Below are 22,511 nucleotides of genomic sequence, written 5' to 3' on the forward strand. Positions count from 1 at the left end.
CACTAATGTAGAAGAGTGGAGAGTCCTGAATAGACCCTCCTTCTCGGATCATAAGTACATTCAGTTCACCATACCTTTAAACAGGGTACCTACGACTCAGCCGTTGAGAAATCCCCGTAATACGAATTGGGCGATATTATCTAGTCATGGTTCCAAGTCTCTTGGTCCGCCGTGTACCATCAACTTACTAGCATGTTTCAACTTGCTAAGAAGGCGGGGAACGAATATGTCTGGGACGAGTACAGGTCTCTCCTGAACCTTCTAAAAGGTCTTCATGGAGAACCTTTTGCTCAGACCTTGATAATATCAAAGACACCTCCAGACTGAGGAAGCTGCTGTCCAAGCAGGCTTCCAGTCCTAGTCTGCTCAAGTCGGGCGATGGAGCGTGGACGGAGAGCAGTGCTGAAACTCTTGAAGCATTGCTCTCAGCTCATTTCCCGGGATGTATTGGAATAGAGAACAGTGACTGGCAGCTCTTTCCTAGTCTCCCAGTTATGAGACCCCTTGCCGGTCTAATTACAGACAATAAAATAATTTGGGCTATCGACTCCTTTGCGAAGGTCAGGTCGCCCGGTCTCGATGGACTTTCGCCAGCAATGCTGCAAGCCAGCAAGCCCACGATTGTTCCGTGGCTATCAGGTATCTATTCGGCGTGCCTCGCATGGGGTCATATCCCCACTCTTTGGAGGACCTCGAAAGTCATTTTCCTGCCCAAGGCGGGCAAATGCAGTCATGTGGTCCCTAATGACTTCCGGCCTATTAGCCTAACCTCTTTCCTGCTAAAAATTTTGGGAGAGCGATGTACTTGATTTGCACATCAGAAGCAACTCAATGCATCTGTTGTCCCCAAATCAGCATACGTATACAAAGGGCAAGTCCATTAAGACAGCTCTCCATGCTCTAGTAGCCTCCATTGAAAAAGCAGACTATTTTAAGGAATATGCTTTGGGTGCATTTCTAGATATTTCAGGCACCTTCAATAACGTCACTACTGACGCTATTATGAAGGGCCTTACCTCAGTAAACACGGCTCCAGCGATCCACATGTGGGTCAACCGCCTTCTTTGCGACAGGCGGGTGGTGGCTACGTGGGGTGATGCGGCCATTTCGAAGGAAGTGCGAGGTGGCACTCCCCAGGGTGGGGTTCTCTCGCCTCTCCTTTGGAATTTGGTCGTAAATAGCCTACTTCTAAAATTGATTAGAAGGGCCCCCAAGTTAATTGCATTTTGATAACTGGGAAATGCCCAATCACGAAGAAGTACAAGGTACCTACGTCGTCCCCCCCAAAAATAGGCTACACTATGCTAAAGCCGAGCCAAGCAATAAAATACCTAGGTGTGGTCCTGGACAGCAAATTGTCATGGAAGCTCAATGTGTTAGAAAGGGTGAAGAAGGCCACCGGAGCCTTGTACGTGGCGAAAAAGACGCTTAGCACTTGGGGCCTCTCTCCTAATCTTATACATCTCTGTTTTTCGCCCTATCTTCACCTATGGTATTCTAGTGTAGTGGGACGCTACGGAAAAAAGCACGTACCTATCCATCATGGAAAGGACACAGCATCAAGCGCTACTGTGTATCACAGGCGCACTCAGGTTGACGACTATTGAACCGCTAAACACATACGTGCAATCTATAGCCGCAAAATCGGCCCTTAGGATTGCTGCAACAGGTAATCTGGGTCTACTAGGCTATGGTCACAGCGCCATTGGTAGGGAGATTAGTACACACTTGAACTATACTATCCCCCTTACCAGTACCGACCACATAAACACAATATATGCATATGGAACCGGACTGCTGGCGGGAAGGGCAATGCATTCCCGAAGCCTTAAACCTCTTCACCGAAGGGTCGAAGATGAACGAAGGGGTTTGGTGCGGCCGTATACTGCCCAGATCCGGTCTCCAAACACTCCTATAAACTCCCGGACCATTGCAGCATCTTCCAGGCGAAAGTCTTTGCCATTGGCAAGGCTGCAGAAGTGGCTCGGGGTTTACATCACAATTACAATTCGATTCATATCTTTGTTGACAGCCAGGCTGCAATAAGATCAATATACTCTGATGTGGTCAAGTCCAAAGTTGTCCTAGACAGCAGAAGAGCAATAGAGTCACTGAACGCATCCGTGGTCGTGCGTATCTATTGGATCCCAAGCCACCAGGGCATCGATGGCAACGAGATCTCGCCAAAGAGGGGGTTGGGCTCGATGTCGGTAATATGTACAATGTTCCGATATCCCTGCAAACTCCAGGCCGAGAATTTGAAGTGCACTCAAGACTTTAGTGGGATACGAGCTGGCGCTATACCAACTCGTGTAAAACTGCAAGGCTGATGTGTGCTTCAATAAACAATAACCTAACCAATTTCGTCATGCAGCTTTCAAGGAAAGTCTGCAGACTAATGCTCGGCATTTTAACTGGCCACTGCCTGTCGGCTGTCCATGCTGTCAAGATGGGCATCACGAACAGTGACCAGTGTAGGAAATGCAAAGAGTCCGGAGTCAGGGAAACACTTGAGCATCTTCTCTATAGATCTCCAGGCTCCGAATGAAATACCGTGTTTCGCCATTTCATAACGAACTTCGTGATGTTTCTCGGCTATCACCTAGAATGCTGCTGGCCTTTGCCAAAAACTCATCCATACTATGCGACTTCTGAGACGAAGACACCCTCCACCGGTACAACTATGGACTTCTACTGGTCTATGATTCGCCCCTAGCAGGGGCGAAGCAGTTTAACCTAACCTAACCTATGGGATGAACGCCAAACCCACGCCTTTTTTATTCTTTTTAAATGCCTATATTTAATATATCGGCTTTCAAACAGATTTCGTAGAACCTCTCTTAATGTTGTTCAAATCCTTCTTTGACTTGCAGGCTATAAGAATTTCATCGACATAGATTAGACTTCATATAAACCGTGTCTTTCAGATCGCTGTTTAAATATGCCGTGCATTCATCCATTTGATGCAAATACAATTGCAACTCCGCTGCAAACGCTAAGACAAGCGCACACTCTAGTCTGCATACGGTGAAAACGTTTCATCGTAGTTGACACCATATTGCTGCGAACATCCTTTCGCTACCAATCTTTCTTTAAAACGTTGAATCTGGCCGCTCGCATCTCGCTTTAGACTAAAAACCCATTTGCAGCCAATTGCACGCTGGTTCTTTGGCAATTATGCAAGCTGCCATGTTTCATTTGTCATCAAAGCCTTGTGCTCCTTCTGCATTGCTTCGTGCCAATGCGCTGCGTGCTTACTGTTGATCGCCTCGTCGTACGATGACGGAATAGTTACCTCATCTGTAACCATCGCTCCCAGTATATTGCAGATCTTCTTTGGGTATCCAGGCTTGCCCGTTTTCAAGATCTTTGGTCTGCCAGTACCAATTCGTACTGTCGGATTAGCTTGTACTATCTTAATATCTTTTGCACTTTCAAAAGATTCATTGTTGCAACTGGCGTTTGTATCTTCAAGTTCTGGCTCGCTTTCGTCATGGTCATCACCCGATCTCATCGTCTCAATTTGAAGATTGCCATTGACTTGCCGGTTGCATGTCACAAGGTTTGACTCCGCATCATATAGTCTATATAGCCCTTCGCCTGCATAGAATATCTGACCATCCGATACTCTTTGCCCTTCGCTGCGAACTTGGTCTTATGATGCCCCTTGTCAAGTGCAACTGTAAGGGAACCAAAAACCAGTTTTAAATGACTTATACTTGGCACCTGTCCAGTCCACGCTTCCATAGGCGTCATATTGGGCAACGCTCGTGTAGCCGCAAGATTACGCAAATACACAGCCGCAAGAAACTTTCGTCTGTCAATCTAATCATTTCGCTATGTTCTTCAAACTTCGTGAACATTTGCCGATCGCAATACATGTGGCTCGTTGCGCCACTTTCCAAACACCAGCTTGATTTGGAAAAACTGCTTGCATCCAATGCATTTAATAAGCTGCACTGCTTGTTTTTGTCTTTCGCTTTTGCATCTTGCTTTACCAATCTTTTTTAAAAATTCGCTTTAAAGCCGCAATTGAAACAGTCGTCTTCTTGACGTCTGTCCGGCGCCTTTAGTTTTGCGTCGCAGAAAAAGCGAGCGCCGTGTTGCTATGCGTCTCTACACTTTTCCTTCATTCTCCTTCTTCCTTCAGCTTGATACACAGAATTTCAACAGAAGGCAGAATGTCGCGCGTCTCTATGGCGACTAAAAAATTGTCAAACTCTTTTGGTAGACTTGAAAGCAATATAATGGCCTGTAGCTCATTATTTAACTGTATATCAACCGCAGCAAGTTGATCCACAATTTCACAAAACACATTTATGAAACATGTCATGCTTACACCCTCCGTCATGCGTAAGTTGAGCAACCTTTTGTAAAGCGCAACCTTAAGTACAGGTCAACGAGGCTGATGGATCTTTTTCAGCTTATTCCATGCTTCACGTGCCGCTTAACAACTTTTGATAGCACTCAATTGTGATGTCTTCACACTCAACGTGATCATGGCCAATGCCTTCTTATCCATTGCCGTGCTATTGGCGCCTTCGGATGTGCCTTATTGTGGATCCTCGGACACAACATCCCATAGCTCTGCATGTATCAGCACACTTTGTGTTTGGATGCTCAAGCATCATATAATTTTTATCTTGGCGGAAGCGTAAAATAAAACACGTCGTGCTGCTTTGACTATTTATTCGTGACTATGAATAAATGTTAGTTTAGATAATTAAGTTGCATTAAGCCTAATGCGAATTCGCTCAGAGAGCAACACGACAGCTTTACTGCGCTCTCGCTTTGCTCTAATTCTAACAACTTCATTTTAACAACTTCATTCAAAATTTATGCTCTTAAACTAATTTAACCAACTGCGCCAACAATGTCTTTGTCCATAAAACGACTTCAAGTTTGGTTGATAAGACTGAATAAAATGAGAATGCCCATTAGAAATTATACCGAAAGTATCGACAAAAGCATGTCAAAGTCAAGTTTGCCGTTGTTTTCCGATATTAAATTTATATAAAAAGGCGGTTTTGTCATTTTTTTAAGTCCATATTCAAACGCAGTACATTTTTTATTGAGACTTTCCATAAATCTGTTCATAGATCCGTTGTTTTTTAAAACAGTTTTAGCACCCTATTAAAAGACCGTTTAATTATAAGCTATTACAAGATGATCCTTACAATAACCATACGGTACAATATTTAATTTATTAATTCCTAGCTTCTTAAAGTACAAAAACACACGCTTTATTATGAGAGCTGAAGCTTCTTAATTATGGGCTCTTGCTTTTTGAAGCAGAGAACTTGTTAGTTGATGCAGAATATATCTTTAAAATCAATATCCTTAAATTCACAGTCCTTATAATTACATTTTGATACATTGCTCGTGGGCTGTTCAAATTATCAATTAAGAGGACTGATGGATTCAAACTTTCATTTCCACTAATGGAAAAGTCAGTAGAACATAGACTTGTACTTAATTTTAAACCACTCAATTTAGCAGGAGCCTGTTATGTGGGCTACTTCACAAATTAATTAATTTGCTGTTTTAAAATAATTTGTAGTACTTAATTATATTTATTTATATAAAGTAGACCAAAAAGTCGACCTTGAAATTTAATGCTCTAACAATTCGAAATCTTATATTGGCAATAGAGACATTGTGTGTAGTTATCGATTCTAACACACCAGGTCTACTGCCCAGCGGGACCTAATTGTATATTTTAAACACTAACATATTATTTACCCTTTGTAGTTTTTGGGTATTTGGTGTTTACTCAATTTACCCGTTAACGATTCTTTAATCTTCTTATCAAAGGCATACCCTAAATATATGCTTGGATCTGCTTAGTCTTTAAAGCACTGTTAACCGTTTTTTTTTCTTACGCTCTGTTCGCGAGAACAACCGAAAAAAAGCATGCCGTTTCGGTTTCTCTCTGAGCAGCAGACTTTGTTTCTCTTTGTTTCGGTTTTCGGTTGAACGCATTACGATGAGCCGATCATGAAACTCTCGTTTACTAAACATCGCTCAAGGATAGATTCGAGTGACGCTCGCGCAGAGAGACTCATTAAAAGACCGATTGACTGAAAAAGTCAGCGAAAAAAGTATTTTCAATAAATTGTTTTCGTTTCGTTGCACAGTGGTACGTTGTCCTATTTTAACATGCAATTTTCACGAAAAAACTTCTTGAAATATTAAAAGTGAATTTTTCATATTTCAAACCAATATTTCAATTATTTTGAATTTTTAATTATAAGAAATTCATGCACAAAAATTCACGTCCCATTTCTAATAAATTCGATGGAACATTGGTTCATGATTCAAGCATGATTCAAGCCTAGTGACGCGTAGAACCCAAGAAACCTCACATACACACATACATGTGCAAAAGACTTTTTGAATCGTCGATCGCGAGCAAACGGTCCCAGAATGAGCAGAGCAAACGAAAAAACTGTTCTTCGACTGAGCGCGAGCAAAATTTGTATACGACCAATTCAATCGGTCGCTCTCAGACTTTTTGCTCAAAGTCTCAGTGACGATCTTTTATTTTGAGACCGCGCGAATCGGTTAACAGTTATTTGCAAGCTATGCTTTAAAGTCATCCTCCAAAAATATTAATTTCACAATCAGGTGGTATAATTTTCGATTTCAAAGTATTGATGGCCATTATAACATTCGAATATAGTTGGTTTGGATTGTCATTTCTACTTTATTATATAAGGCTTGCATATCCATAAGTAAAGATAATTTATATCGTCTTTATATAGCCCGTTGAGGATATGTGGCTTATGACAATTTTCAGACGTATGTAGCTCCTAACTCAAAGTGGAGTTTTAGTTCTGTCCATTGGTCCGCGATTCGGGAAACTGCAGTCTCAATAAACAGTTGATTACATTTTATGCAGAAAATACTTGCAAATATCATGTAACTGGTTCACACCACAACTGTAAGCTTCATCACATCTATATATCTTTAGCAAATTAATAGCAGACGATCACAATTCTGATTATTTTTGTTAATACACCATTTCATCATTCATTGATACAGTTTTTATACCCGTTACTCATAGGGTAGAAGGGTATTATAACTTTGTGCCGGCAGGAAATGTATGTAACAGGTAGAACGAGGCATCTCCGACCCTATAAAGTATATATATTCTTGATCAGCGTCAACAGCCGAGACGATATAGCCATGTCCGTCTGTGTGTCTGTGTGTCTGTCCGTCTGTCCGTATGAACACCTAGATCTCAGAGACTATAAGAGATAGAGCTATAATTTTTTTTCGACAGCATTTGTTATGTTTGCACGCAGATCAAGTTTGTTTCAAATTTTTGCCACGCCCCCTTCCGACCCGCAAATCAAAAAAATCGAATAACAAGCGTAATTTTAAAGCTAGAGTTACGAATTTTGGTATATACAGTAATAACTATAGTAGTTATGATTCCTGAAAATTTGGTTGCGATCAGATAAAAATTGTCGAAGTTATTAAAGAAAATACTTTTGTATGGGCAAAAAACGCCTACTTACTGGGGTCTTAGTTGCTTTGGCTGACAATCTGGTATATTGTGACGTCTATGGTATATTTTGAATGCGGTACTATATCGATATACCAAGTATACCATTTGGTATATTTTTAGTATTTTGCAGTATATTCGGTATCTTTTTGAAAAAAATACCGCAAAATACATTTCTTTTATTCAAAATGGGTAGCGGGTATCTCACAGTCGAGTACACTCGACTGTAGCTTTCTTACTTGTTTTTATTGGAACTGGCGACTTGAGCTTTTAGGAAACCATGAGTAAGTCTCATCCACAAGAAATTCTAATTCTTGTAAGCCTTTGCAACTGCCAGCTGAATTGAATGGCATACGCATTTTATTAGCTTAAGAGACGGTACAGATATTCTCCACTCGGTGTAAACTTTTTTTTTTAACCAGTCATAACACTAGGGTTATCTGTGCCGATTCCAATCATATTATCTGAAAAATCACAAGAGTTTTTATGATTATTAATATTCCGCTTTATTCGCGAACACAAAGAGTAGGCCTAATTGTTGTTGGTACAACGAAAACGAAACGAAAAGAGTGATGACGCGCTGATGAGTTCTTGTTTTCAACTGTCTTTATAATTTTATGCTAAGTTACATTAAGCCTAACTTAACTAGAGCGGCGAAGCGAGGCGAATTCGCTCAGAGAGCAACAAACGAAAGCTTTATTGCGCTCTCGCTTCGCCCTAATTCTAACAACTTTATTTGGTACTTCATGCTCTTAACTAATATTACTCAAATGCGCCAACACCGGCCCCGATGAACGGCTGTGCCTTCATACGATTGGCAGAGGCGCCAATTTATGTATTGGCCGTTTGTATAGCCCTCCTGCGCTAGTTCGCACGTCTGCGACGCGCACCGCTCCGTCCGCTCCTGGGTACACCGCCTCGACTCGACCCACCATCCACTGCTTCGGCAGCTGGTTGTCCTCTGCGACGACGACGAGCTCTCCGATTCGCAGACTTGGCTGCAACCGGTCCCACTTGGCCCGTGCCTGCAGGCCCAGCACATACTCCCGGGACCATCGCTGCCAGAACGCTCGCTTGAGAGACGAGACAGCTCGCCATCGCCTTAAGCAACTTAGACCCTCCTGGTCCGGGGTCCGCGATGCTGCCGGTGCCACCAGTGGACCGCCCACCAGTAGATGCCCTGGGGTTAGCGCCTCGCCGTCGTTGGGGTCGTGGCTTACGGCTCCTAGCGGGCGGGAGTTGAGCACCGCCTCGACCGCCACGACCACTGTCTGCAGCTCCTCGGCCGTGAGCAGGGCGTTGCCTACCGTCCGTAGTATAGGTGCTTTGCAGACTTCACACCTGCCTCCCATAGTCCTCCGAAGTGAGGAGCCCTCGGCTGTATGAACGCAAATTCGCTTCCGCTTCTTGATGCGAAGTCGCGAACTGCGTTCTCCTCGGCCTCGACTCGCCTCCTCAGCTCCTCCAGATGGCGACTTGCTCCGACGAAGTTCGTCGCGTTGTCGCAATGGACTCGGCTCGGGCATCCTCTTCGACCAACAAACCTTTGGAAAGCCATTAGAAATGCATTAGTTGACAAATCAGATACAATTTCTAAGTGAACCGCTTTTGACGCAAAACAGACGAACAAAGCTATGTACGACTTGTACGGCGGCTTTCCGCGAATCCTATAGGTTGTCTCAACCGGGCCACAAAAATCTACGCCACAAATTGAAAATGGGCGGAGCGCTCGGAGTCGATCAGCAGGCAAATTTCCCATTATTTGCGTAAGCTGCCGAGGTTTGCATTTAAAGCAACGGATGCATGATCGTACTGTCTGACGACAAAGCTCTTGAGCATTGACTAACCAAAGTCGTTCTCTGAGAATGCTCACGAGCGCTCTTGGGCCAGCGTGACAGTTGGTCAAGTGAAGGTACCTCACATAGCTGCGAGCAAATTGTGAGCGCTTCGACAAGAGGAGTGGAAACTTAGCATCATACGAAATAGGAGCATTTACCAGTCGCCCCCCGACTCGCAACAACGAAAACGAACTCCAAGATCCTTCATATTCATGTATGAAAGGATTGAGTCGTTGTAGACTCGAGCTCACACGTGTACTCTTACGAACCCTTTCTATATCGTCTCTGAATTCGAAATCCTGCATTACTTCTTCTATTTTGCTGAATGCTTCTTTTAGTTCTGATGCCGTTGGAACCAGTTCAAATTGAACTGTTTTGTCTTTGCATCTTCGAATGAAGCGGAACACATAAGCGAACACTCTCAACAGACTTGTGTGCGACGAAAAACTTTCGATCGAGTCCACTAGATCTGACTTTACCACTATAGCTGTCAGTCCAACAGCTGTTTTGCGCACTTCCAAATTGCGCGTCTCTTCAGAGACGAAATGGTGGTTAACTGGCCATGCGTCGTGTGGTTCCATCAAGAATGACGGACCACTAAACCACATTGACGCGCACAGTTCAGTCACATCGCAACCCTCTCGATACAATGTCTGCGGGGTTCTGCTTAGTTGGAACATGACGCCATTCCACGCTCTCTGACCACTCTTGAATCTCGGCCACTCGATTCGACACGAATATCGCGAGAGTTGAAGGATGTGACCGGATTCAATGAAGAGTGACTTCCAAATCTGACCAAAGAACCGTCCGTTCAATTGATGATCGGATCAGTCTTCGTATGCGGTGGCAGAGTTCTGCAAGAAGGTGAGCTGCACACAACTCAAGTCTAGGAAGAGTCTTAGTCTTGAGGGGAGCTACTTTTGATTTTGAGGTTAGTAATGATACTTTACAACCTTCTGCAGTATTATTGAGGCGTCGGCGAAGCCATGTATCTCTATCGGTGACGTAGGCTCTGTGAACAAATATCGTGGCACTTTTATGTTTTGCAATTGTGTCAAATTTGACTTCAATTGCTGCCACGATGTATCCAAACTCAATGGTATGGATTCGTCCCACTCCAACTTTTGAAGCCAGAGCTCTTGAAGCAGTATTCGTATCGAATAACCGCGATGTCACCGAGAGAATGTTCTGTTTTGTCGCTTTAAGACCCATGCATTCATTCGTCGATCCGGAATTGGAACACGTCTTCATTTGGCAACCAAATCCCACCTAGAGTCTTGGTTGCGTCAGTCTCGGAGATCGTTATCGGCTTTGGTGTACTGTCTGATGCGGAGAACCCAGGAGCATTCGAGAACCACTTCGCAAGTTCAAAACATATTTATGCAATCGAAAACGAAGCAGAGTCGAAAACAGCTCTTCTTGAATGGTCGGCCCGACCATCAGAATGTCATTCAACGCCTTATGTGTCGAAGTGCGACACGAAGCATCAAATACGACCCTCAGCTTTGTCGAAGTGCTTTGGGGCCGTAGTACACATTGGTGCGGAATAACATAGTTTGGTGTACTTGGAAGGATGTGACTCACTTCGGACATGTGGCCCATCTCTACATATTCTTCCATAAATTCCAAGTACATTCGTTTTAACTCGGGATCTCGAGTTAAGCGTTTTTCAAGCGACAAAAACCGCCGTTTAGCAACTTCAAATGAGCACCCAGCTGGTGCGAATCTGATTTCTTACTTCGAAACGACCAGACGGCAATCTTCTCACATTATTTGTGAATGATCTTCACAACTTTGTTGTTCAGCGGAAAGGACTTTGGAGGGAGAGCGCACATCTTCGACAGTCCAAAACTTCAGCAAGGTCTTGTCAATCGAGCTCAAACTTTCTTCCTGATAGCTCAGATTGACAGTCATCTTCTGGTGAGATTTTTCACCAGGAGTGTACCGCCCCGAGACAATCCACCCAAGGCTTGTCTTTTTGGAGGATTGGACACTCTGGACCTTGCTTGATTTGGCCAACGGACAATAGGTCAAAGAATGTTTCAGCGCCGATAAGAAGATCAATTTTCTGCGGTTTGAAGAAATAGGCTTGCTGAAGATTATCTGGTATCTTCCAGCCACTGACATTTACAGTGTGATCTGGCTGATAACCTGAGATCGATTTGAGGATCCATAAATCGATCGCGTATTTATCGCAGCCAACTCGCGACTTCACCACAGTGTGTATCTTTTTCTTAACTTGAGAATTGGATTCACAAATGCCAAGCAAGCTGATGCACAAGTCTTCTCTACGCAAATGCAGCCGCTGAGCTAGTTCCTCAGTCACAAAATTAATTTGTGACCCAGAGTCCGAAGTGGATGGACGATCAAGCTTAAAAAGCGGAGAGACTCAGGGGTGGTAACGCTCTACTATTTGTAGTCGCAGAATATATGTGCAGCAACGTATGATGTGAACGGCTGCACACACGACACTTTTTGCCTTACATTTGGCGTTAGTGTGACCCTTCCGAAGACAATTTATGCATAATGCAGTTGTTTTCGCGTAGTCGAATCTCTGTTTAACTGCCAAGGCAGCAAACATCGAGCAACTCACGATGGAATGATCTTCGGAATTGCAATATACGCATATTTGGGTCTTTTTATAAATCTTATCTTTGAGCGTCGTACACACGAAAACGAGCTTTTATTAAGCTGTTTAGCGGAAACGGCTTGAATTTCGGACTTTGTCGAATTCTCAGCTGACAAGTGCTGATATCGACGATTAAGCATAGTTTCACACTCACTCCTAATGGAATTTTCGTGTAATCTAGCTGCTCATTCCACTTCTTCTTTGTCATTGCATCAACTTTGTGCATGACCAGGTAAATAAGGATTGCATTTCCAATCTTCACCTATCGACAACAAAGATCTGTATATCGCAGAGACAGTGTCAATCAAGTTTCGCAACGCTGAAGCGGAGGGCTGCAAAATCTTTGGCAAATTGAAAAAGAGCAGTGATATTTTCATTAAATATCAGACAATCATTGTCATATACTCTTTTCAAACTCGCCATTGCTTTCTCATAGTTGTCCTCGGTGACTTGAAACGCTCTCACCGTTCCCAAGAGCCTCACCAGAGAGACAAGAAATGAGATGATTGAATTTCTCAATGCGTGAATTGAATGGTTCTTGTCAACAAGAAGTCTCAAACAACTTATGAAATTTTTAAAATTCGGAATACTTTCCGCTGAACTTTGGCAATGAGAGTTTTGGCAGACGGGTACGAGGAGCGGCAATCGGCTGAATCGATATATTGGCGGATGAAGTATCGGTCAACGATTTCACCATCGCCTTCAGCCTTGCTTTGCAGTAATGCAATCTCTTCTAAATCGCAGCGGGTATTCGTCATATTCGTCAAATGTCTCAATTCTGCTTTGGTATTTGAGAGAGCATTTTCAATATGCGACGACAACATCTTCAAGCCTGCCACTCATAGCTCTGTCAAATCTCGACCGATAGTGTCATCGAGAATTTGATCATGAATTCTACTAATGCTCTTTACGCAAATAGCAAGTTTCTTTTTAGAGCCTTCAAGTGTTTCTTTCGAATTTCATTTTGTTGAACTTATTAAAGCAGACGAAAAAATATAAAAATAAAATACAAAATAAATCTTGTTGCTCCCAACAACAACAACGAAAAAGAAAATTAAAAAAAAATTTATTATTTTTTTTTTTTTTTGAATCATTATTTTGAATAATTTTTTTTTTTTTTATATTATTATTATTTTTGAATTGTCTTAGCAACCACTAAGCTATCTCGGACCATAATAGGGGAGTACACAATTCGAGGGAGCAAACGAGATATCGCACTGATATGCTCAACCAACGAATGTAGGGGAGCGAGTTCTGAGCGCTGCAAAGCGCGCGACAACGAAAAGTGCAAGCAACAACACAGACTACAGAGCGCAATGCACTGTGCAGATGCTGGCTTGCTAACGTATGTATGTGTGTATGTGCGCTGTTTTTAAGCGCGCGAAACGAAAACGAAAATGCAAGCAACAACAACACGGAGCCGAAATGCACCGGTGCAGTGTTGGCTTGCTGGTATATATGTATGTATATACGTATGTGCGCTTAGCAACAGCACACAACTTACAGCGGCTACGAATCTGGTGACAAAGGGGGCTACGAAAGCGAAAATTGCAACGAACTAAGAAAAATAAGTTCGATGCAATGGAAATAAAAATTTCCCCTAGTCACTTTCACTTAGAAAACAAAAAACAATGTTCTGCCTAAGCGGTTTCACTTTTTAATTTTAAAAATATAAAATTTAAAAACAATGCTCTACTATTACGTATGTATGTGCCAAGAATTGAAAAGCGTCACTAGAATTTTGCAACTTGGCAATTCAGTTCGCTTCAGTTGTTCGCTTCCAATTTTTCGCACAGTACCTGGAATTGGCGATCTTTAATGATCCCAGCCACTTTCCTCTGTGTGTTTTCTGCAGGTGCAGGGTATCCTCCAGCGATGATGCAAAGAATCCAGCGATGACACCAACACAAGTAGAATCACAGCACTGGCACAGTCAATAGTTTGTTTATATTTTATAAACGACCGGCGCGAATTTGTTTGTTGTTTATGATTTCTATTTCAACAACAATTAGAGTCCACCCGGGGGCGGCATGAAAAATCACAAGTTTTTATGATTATTAATATTCCGCTTTATTCGCGAACACAAAGAGTAGGCCTTATTGTTGTTGGTACAACGAAAACGAAACGAAAAGAGTGATGACGCGCTGATGAGTTCTTGTTTTCAACTGTCTTTATAATTTTATGCTAAGTTACATTAAGCCTAACTTAACTAGAGCGGCGAAGCGAGGCGAATTCGCTCAGAGAGCAACAAACGAAAGCTTTATTGCGCTCTCGCTTCGCCCTAATTCTAACAACTTCATTTGGTACTTCATGCTCTTAACTAATATTACTCAAATGCGCCAACATTATCAATGTTTAAAGTTTGGTTAATACCAACATCTTTGTGGCATCTTCTATCGAAATTGCACCTGCTGGCGTAACTTGCTCGAGGCCTGGTCGACACTACATCTCTTTTGATTTGTTAAATTTAAGAAAAGTTACATATACAGCACCATAAACGTCAATAAACTTATTCTTATATACATATGTAAATATGTATACTAATATCAACAAGTAAGAAAGCTACAGTCGAGTGTGCTTGACTGTGAGATACCCGCTATTATTATATATACCAAAATTCGTAGCTCTAGCTCTAAAGTTACGCTTGTTATTCGACTATTATATACCGCTACACATTGGGTAGAAGGGTGTTATAAACTTTGTGCCGACAGGAAATGTATGTAACAGGTAGAAGTAGGCATCTCCGAACCTATAAAGTATATATTTTCTTGGTCAGCGTCAACAGCCGAGAGGATCTAGTCATGTCCATCTGTGTGTCTGTCCGTATCTCAGAGACTATAAGAGATAGAGCATGTGGAAATGTAGCATCAAACTGGATGCAAAAACAGTATATACATATATACATATGTTATCGCAACATCTCATCACTAATATATTAAATAAGTATATATTAGATATTGAATATCGATTGATGTTTGGCCTTACATGGTCTCACTTTTTTTCTAAAGCTCTCTCTCTTTCGTCATTGACCATCGTACAATAAAGACGTGTCCGCAGTTGCTCAAAGATAAATAAATGTGTTTTAATTTGACAAACTGAATAAAAGTATATAGAAATATTAAGTGATACAACTGAACTCGTCGAAATATTATCTGTGAGGATTGGATTGGATTGACTGGATTTTTCAACACAGAGCATTTGCTATGTTTGCACGTAGATAAAGTTTGTTTCAAATTTTGACCACGCCCCCTTCCGCTCCCGAAAATCAACAAAATCGAATATCAAGCGTAATTTTAAAGCTAGAATAATAACTATAGTATTTATGAGTCCAGAATTTTATTGCGATCAGATAAAAATTGTGGAAGGTATTAAAGAAATACTTTTGTATGGGCAAAAACACTTACTTACTAGGGGTCTTAGTTGCTTTGGCCGACAATCTGGTACATTGTGCCGTCTATATCGATACTACCGTACCAAACATACCATTTGGCATATTTTTTGTGGAATTTTTGGTATATTTTGAAAATAATACTGCAATATTTTGCTTTTATTCAAAATGTTAGCTGGTATCTCACAGTCGAGCACACTCCACTGTACCTTTCTAAATTGTTTATATTCCATATGTTCTTTTCTGCAAGTTGTTCTTATTTTTTCGATGCACCCCCCACAATCACCTTGTTATTTGAATTTTTATTTCTGTTATATCTCTGCAGTTCTGAGCGCTAGTTCGCTGCTGGTGTAATAAGCACTTACCAGCAGACCACCACAACTTACAAAGTGGCACATAGCAATGCGTTCTTTAATTTCCGTTTTTGGATGAAATGTCCGCAAATAGGGTCAATCGCCACCGCCTCGATTACCCACGAACTAGAGAAATAGTGCAACATATTAGGGACTTTAAGGAAAGTACTTACATTAGACCCCATGGAACGGCCGGTAAAGTAAGTACTTACATGGGACCCCATGGAACGGCCGGTAAAATAAGTGCTTACATCGGACCCCATTGAACGGCCGGTAAAATAAGTACTTACATTATAAATTTAAAAAAATATATGCAATTACAATTACAGTTTTTATTTAATTTTAATTTTTCTTTATTTTAATAAGTCGGATACTTTTATTACTTTAATGCTACTTATGTTTTAAAATATAGTTGTTTTTTTTTTTGAGGTGCAAGGCCTTTCTCAACTGGTCTTCAGTTATTGAATCTGGAAATAAAAGATTAAAAAGTTTTAATAGATTATAGTGGATAATGAATTTTAAATAATTATCTTTTAAAATAATCACCGATCATAACACCAAAGAAATTGGCTTCTTTTTTTAGGGCCGCATTCCCCTGTCATTGTTTCCATAATGTAGATTTTCTGTCATAATTTCCACTTCCTCTTCTTTAGTCACATAGTCGCTTTCCACTGTAGAACTATACATTATGCTAACTGCTTGACGTTCTTTTATTATCTGTTTATTTAATATTTTACACATTAAACATACATATAATACATACATATATTATTTTTTACGTAACTCAGCTAAGAATTGATCGCGGATCCGCTTTGCACTTCTCAACTCAAATGCTTGCAAAAATTTCATCAGCCAGCAAACACAGCTGCGTTTGACCAAAAGAGTAGCACAAAATAAAAAAAAGACGCGTAAACAAACAGCGATGTAAAGCGTAATCGAAGTTTTGCCTTTAATCTTGTATATGCGCTTTCCACAAAATAACAAAAACAAAAGCGATGCTTGCCGTTTTTTTGTACTTATGCTTTAATACGCAAACATTTATTAACTAGGTGGTTCGACGTTCGCTTACTATGTATAGGGTCAATCTAGTAAGTACCCATGTTGTGATCGGCGAGGTAAGCACTTACCCATGGCCAATCGACACCTCCAGTTCTGCTGGGATGTTGTAGAAATTAACAAAGATTATTGAAACAAATAAATTAAATCGATTAACATATGTTTAGGAATTTGACATCAGTTTAAGTCAGAAATGACAAACATTTATCCACTTTTCGTCACCACTGTAATAAAAAATACATTATTTTGATGCACCTTAATTTGTTCACTTTGCTCTTTAACTTGCCTTTGGACTAGATTGCACACATACATATGTACATACATATTTATGCAACTGCAAATAAAATATGGAAAATGAGATAATATTAAATATTTGCTAAATGCAAATGCAGAACAATTGAACACACGAAAAGGTCGTCTGGATTCAATTGGGAAAATTCCCAAGTTGGAAATTTCCGGACCAAAAAAAACGCCGGAACTAATATGCCGGATGACCGTAGAGCAAGAAAAAAGAAACGGTTGTAATCTTGTGGAATTACTGGAGATGTAAAACCATTTAAAATGTTTAAATCTGGCTCGTAGGACCAAAATGATGTGCTGGCACAGATACATAGATCCAAACCTTTTTTCGTTTTATTGAAATCACCGAAATGAAATCGGTTAAATAGGTGGCACCTCTTTTTTGTGGGAACCAGATGATTGTACTTAACCTGTTTTTTAATGTGAGTTACAAACTTTGTTCAGCAAAATGTGCCAACTGCAACGAAGATCATGCTGCTACAAAAGACGCAAAGTCTATCAGGAACTTTATCAAAAAAATTAGTAAGCGGACGCAATAACCTGAAATACACAACAGATACCAATAATAATAATTGCCTTTTGGGTCGGAAGGTAACTTAAAACAAAAAAAAAAAAAAAAAAAAAAATATAATTACCTTCCCTGCAGAGCTGGAACAGTCCTAGTCTGCTCAAGTCGGGCGATGGAGTGTGGACGGAGAGCAGTGCTGAAACTTTCGAAGCACTGCTCTCAACTCATTTCCTGGGATGTATAGGAATGGAGAACTGTGACTGGCAGCTCGTTCCTAGTCTCCCAGTTATGAGACCCCCTGCCGGTCTAATTACAGATAATAAAATAATTTGGGCTATCGACTCCTTTGCGAAGGTCAGGTCGCCCGGTCTCGATGGACTTTCGCCAGCAATGCTGCAAGCCAGCAAGCTCACGATTGTTCCGTGGCTATCGGGTATCTATTCGGCGTGCCTCGCATGGGGTCATATCCCCACTCTTTGGAGGACCTCGAAAGTCATTTTCCTGCCCAAGGCGGGCGAATGCAGTCATGTGGTCCCAAATGACTTCCGGCCTATCAGCCTATCCTCTTTCCTGCTTAAAGCAGAAAAGCTACTTGATTTGCACATCAGAAGCAACTCTATGCATCTGTTGTCCCCAAATCAGCATGCGTATACAAAGGGCAAGTCCATTGAGACAGCTCTCCATGCTCTAGTAGCCTCCATTGAAAAAGCAGACCATTATAAAGAATATGCCTTTGGTGCATTTCTTGACATTTCAGGCGCCTTCAACAACGTTACTACTGACGCTATTATGAAGGGCCTTACCTCAGTTAACACGGCACCAGCGATCCACAGGTGGGTCAACCGCCTTCTTTGTGACAGGCGGGTGGTGGCTACGTGGGGCGATGCGGCCATTACAAAGGTAGTGCGAGGTGGCACTCCCCAGGGTGGGGTTCTCTCGCCTCGCCTCTCCTTTGGAATTTGGTCGTAAATAGCCTACTTCTAAAATTTACTAGACGGGCCCCCAAGTTAATTGCCTATGCTGATGACATAAGCATTTTGATAACTGGGAAATGCCCAACCACCCTTAGTTCCGTAATGGAACTTACTTTACGGGAAGTTAAAACATGGGCCGAATCAGACGGGCTCAGCATTAACGCGGACAAAACGGACCTTATCCTCTTCACGAAGAGGTATAAGGTACCTGCGTGGTCCCCCCCAAAAATAGGCTGCACTATGCTAAAGCCGAGCCTAGCAGTAAAATACCTAGGTGTGGTTCTGGACAGCAAACTGTCATGGAAGCTCAATGTGTTAGAATGGGTGAAGAAGGCCACCGGAGCCTTGTACATGGCGAAAAAGATGCTTAGTTGCACTTGGGGCCTCTCTCCTAATCTTATGCGGTGGATATACATCTCAGTTGTTCGCCCTATCCTCGCCTATGGTGTTATAGTGTGGCGGCAGGCCACGGAAAAAAGGACGTACCTATCCATTATGGAAAGGACACAGCGTCAAGCGCTACTGTGCATCACAGGCGCTATCAGGTCGACGCCAACTAAAGCCCTCGAGGTAATAGCTGGCGTCGAACCGTTGAACCTATACGCGCAATCCATAGCCGCAAAATCGTCTCTACGGATTGCCGCAACTGGCAATCTGGGTCTGCTAGGCTATGGTCACAGCGCCATTGGTAGGGAGACTAGTAGACACTTGGACTATACTATCCCTCTTACCAGTACTGACCATATTAAAACGATATTCTTGGAACCGGACTGCTGGCGGGAAGGGTTATGCATTCCCGAAGCCCTCAACCTCTTCACCGACGGGTCGAAGATGGATGATGGTGTCGGAGCGGCCGTATACTGCCCAGACCCGGTCTCCAAACATTCCTATAAACTCCCAGACCACTGCAGCATCTTCCAGGCGGAAGTTTTTGCCATTGGCAAGGCTGCCGAATTGGCTCGGGGTTTATAGCGTAATCACAACTCAATTAACATCTTTGTTGACAGCCAGGCTGCAATAAGATCAATGCACTCTGATGTGGTCAAGTCCAAAGTTGTCCTGGACAGCAGAAGAGCAATAGAGTCGCTGAACGCATCTGCGGTAGAGCGTATCTATTGAGGTAGAGCGTAGCCACCAGGGCATCGATGGCAACGAGATCGCAGACTCTCTTGCCAAAGAGGGAGTGGGGCTCGATGTCGGTAACATGTGCAATGTTCCGATATCCCTGCGAACTCTAGGCAGTGAAATTGAGGTGCGCTCCAGACTTCAGTGGGACGCTAGCTGGCGCAATGCCAACTCGTGCAAAACTGCAAGGTCTATGCTTTGCCCCATACAGGGGCAGCCGGTCCCACCTAACCTAACCTAAGTGAAACCCAAAATGACGATTTGCTTAATAATTTATATTAAATTAAACTTTAAAAAATCCTATAATTTTGAAAGAATTTTTTGAATTTGTATCAAGCTTATTTTTCAGCAACTTTTAGCTTATTTTAGCTTATTTTTACTAAAAATCTAGTTTACGCGGGCGCTCGACACCTGGCAACACTGGTGTGTAGGCACTCGTCCTACTACAACTCGGCCATCCTGCGAACTAGATCTCCTGATCTTGGCTTTACAAAGAAGAAACATTTTTAGTCTTATGATTATATAAATATCAATAAATCTTATCTAATACATGTACTATTATTTTGTACAGTAACTTATTACTATATATTTTTACTTATTATTTATTTCTTTCTGTTACATTTATTTCCATTTGTACCCCGAGCGGGCTCGAACCCGAGCATCACAACATTTTCGACTTGCCAGTGCTTATGAACTCTCTAATCAAACAGATACTAATATAGGCGAGCATGTTCATACATATATACATCGAAGACGATGTCGATTCAAATTATGGAAACGACATGCTACATTTTTTAGGGAACGCTCCCAACTGCCGTTCATCGAAAGACGGTTGGCTAGCACAAAACAAAAAATTTTGATCGACACTGGGGCGGCAAAGAACTACGTAAAACCCGTAAAGGAGTTAAAAAACGTAACACTTGTCAACACCCCATTCACTGTGAACTCTGTACATGGATCCAGTGAAGTCAATAGAAAATGTTCAATGAAAATTCTTGGAAAAACCGCACAGTTTTTTATATTAGACACCCTTGACGCCTTTGATGCCATAATAGGTTTCGATCTGCTAACGCAGGGGGGCGCCATTCTGAACATGAAAAACAAATGTTTAAGCTACGGCAACAGGTGTGAACCATTGCAATTCCATTCATATGAAAATGTAAATTTCACTCAAGTGAACGAAATAACAGTCCCTGAAAATATAAGAGACGAATTCAGGCAGACGATGTCGAGAAGAATTAAAGCGTTTTCGACATCTAACGAGGCATTACCATCTAACATATTATTAGTCGCCACAATTCGTACTATGGGCATGATATTTTTCTCAGAAAATGAACATGACCACGTCCAACATATCGACACTATACTCCAGAATTTATACGAGGGTGTCAAAAGAGAAAACCCAGTTTTTCAAAGTTTGTTTCGAATATCTCGGGTTCATGAAATAATTAGAAATGGAGCCAAAACGGATCCTGAGAAAGTCAAAGGGCTACATACGTCGAACCGACAAATCTATATGCGCTGAGATCATTTCTGGGACAAGCTAGCTACTATAGAGTTTTTGTGAAAGATTTCGCTTCGATAGCTAGGCCATTAACTAACATGCTCAAAGGCGAAAATGGGTCTGTGAGCAAGCACAGGTCGAGGAAAATTCCAATAGAGTTCGACGATACTCAACGGGATGCATTCCAACGTCTAAGAAACATTTTGGTGTCAGAAGATGTCATATTAATGTACCCAGATTTTAAAAAACCTTTCGATCTAACTACTGACGCATCGGCGAATGGTATTGGAGCAGTGCTATCTCAGGAAGGAAAGCCGATTACAATGATTTTGCACACATTAAAACAATGCGAAACTCATTATGCTACCAACGGAAGGGAACCCTTGGCCATTATATTGGCCCTCGGTAAACTGCAGAATTATCTGTATGGAACCATAGAATTACGCATTTACACTGACTACCAACCACTTTTGCAGTGTCTGAAAAGAACACTAACGCAAAAATTAAAAGGTGGAAGGCATTCATAGAAGAGCACAACGCCAAAATCTTCTATAAGCCAGGGAAAGATAATCAGACGCCTTATCACGCCAAAACGTCAATGCCTTACAAAAACGAGCCCGCATCTGATGTCGCCACCATCCATAGTGAGCAGTCTTTAACCTTAACGGTAGAAACTGTTGACCAACCCATAAATGGCTTCAGAAACCAAATGGTTCTTGAAAAAGCACGCTATGCGCTTCATCGAAAAATCATTATGTTTGGCAGCAAAATGCGCCACATAATACATTTTAATGACAGAAACCAACTAATTGAAACACTAAAAAATCGGTTAATCCAGAGGTGGTCAATGCAATCTATTGCGACTTGCCCACGTTAGCCGCTGTGCAACACGAATTAATGACACTGTTTCCAGCGACGAAATTTCGGAGCTGCAAGAGGATTGTCACGGACAAAGACGATCAAATAGAGATTGTCAACTCCGAACACAATCGAGCGCATAGGGCAGCAGAAGAAAATGTAAAGCAGGTCAGGAAGTATTATTATTTTCCGAAAATGACCAAAATAGCTAATGAAACAGTGCTAAACTGTAGGGTATGCATGAAAGGGAAATATGATATGATAAATATATATTCCACTGATAAAAAGTTCTTTCTAACATGTGTAGATAAATTCTCTAAATTTGCTATTGTACAGCCAATAGTATCGAGGGTGATATCAGATGTAATCATCTCCATATTACAAGTAGTTAACATTTTTCTAAATACGAAAACTATCTACTGCGATAATGAGGCATCATTTAGTTCAGAAACTGTCACCTCGCTACTA

The 22,511-nt window shown here is 41.7% G+C and overlaps 1 protein-coding gene across 1 annotated transcript; it reads right to left on the bottom strand.

Moving 5' to 3' along the window:
* Nucleotides 1-8,316: 8,316 nt before the first annotated feature.
* On the bottom strand, nucleotides 8,317-13,865 carry LOC127566333 (uncharacterized). The gene is made up of 2 exons (XM_052008357.1): nucleotides 13,777-13,865; nucleotides 8,317-9,054 (listed from the first exon to the last, which is right to left on the bottom strand). The coding sequence occupies exon 2, from the start codon at nucleotides 9,034-9,036 to the stop codon at nucleotides 8,317-8,319; it is 720 nt and encodes a 239-aa protein (XP_051864317.1). The 5' UTR covers nucleotides 9,037-9,054; nucleotides 13,777-13,865.
* Between the last annotated feature and the right edge of the window lie 8,646 nt (nucleotides 13,866-22,511).

This window comes from Drosophila albomicans, unplaced genomic scaffold (genome assembly GCF_009650485.2).
Source record: "Drosophila albomicans strain 15112-1751.03 unplaced genomic scaffold, ASM965048v2 ctg28_pilon, whole genome shotgun sequence".
In the NCBI taxonomy this organism is placed as follows: domain Eukaryota; kingdom Metazoa; phylum Arthropoda; class Insecta; order Diptera; family Drosophilidae; genus Drosophila; species Drosophila albomicans.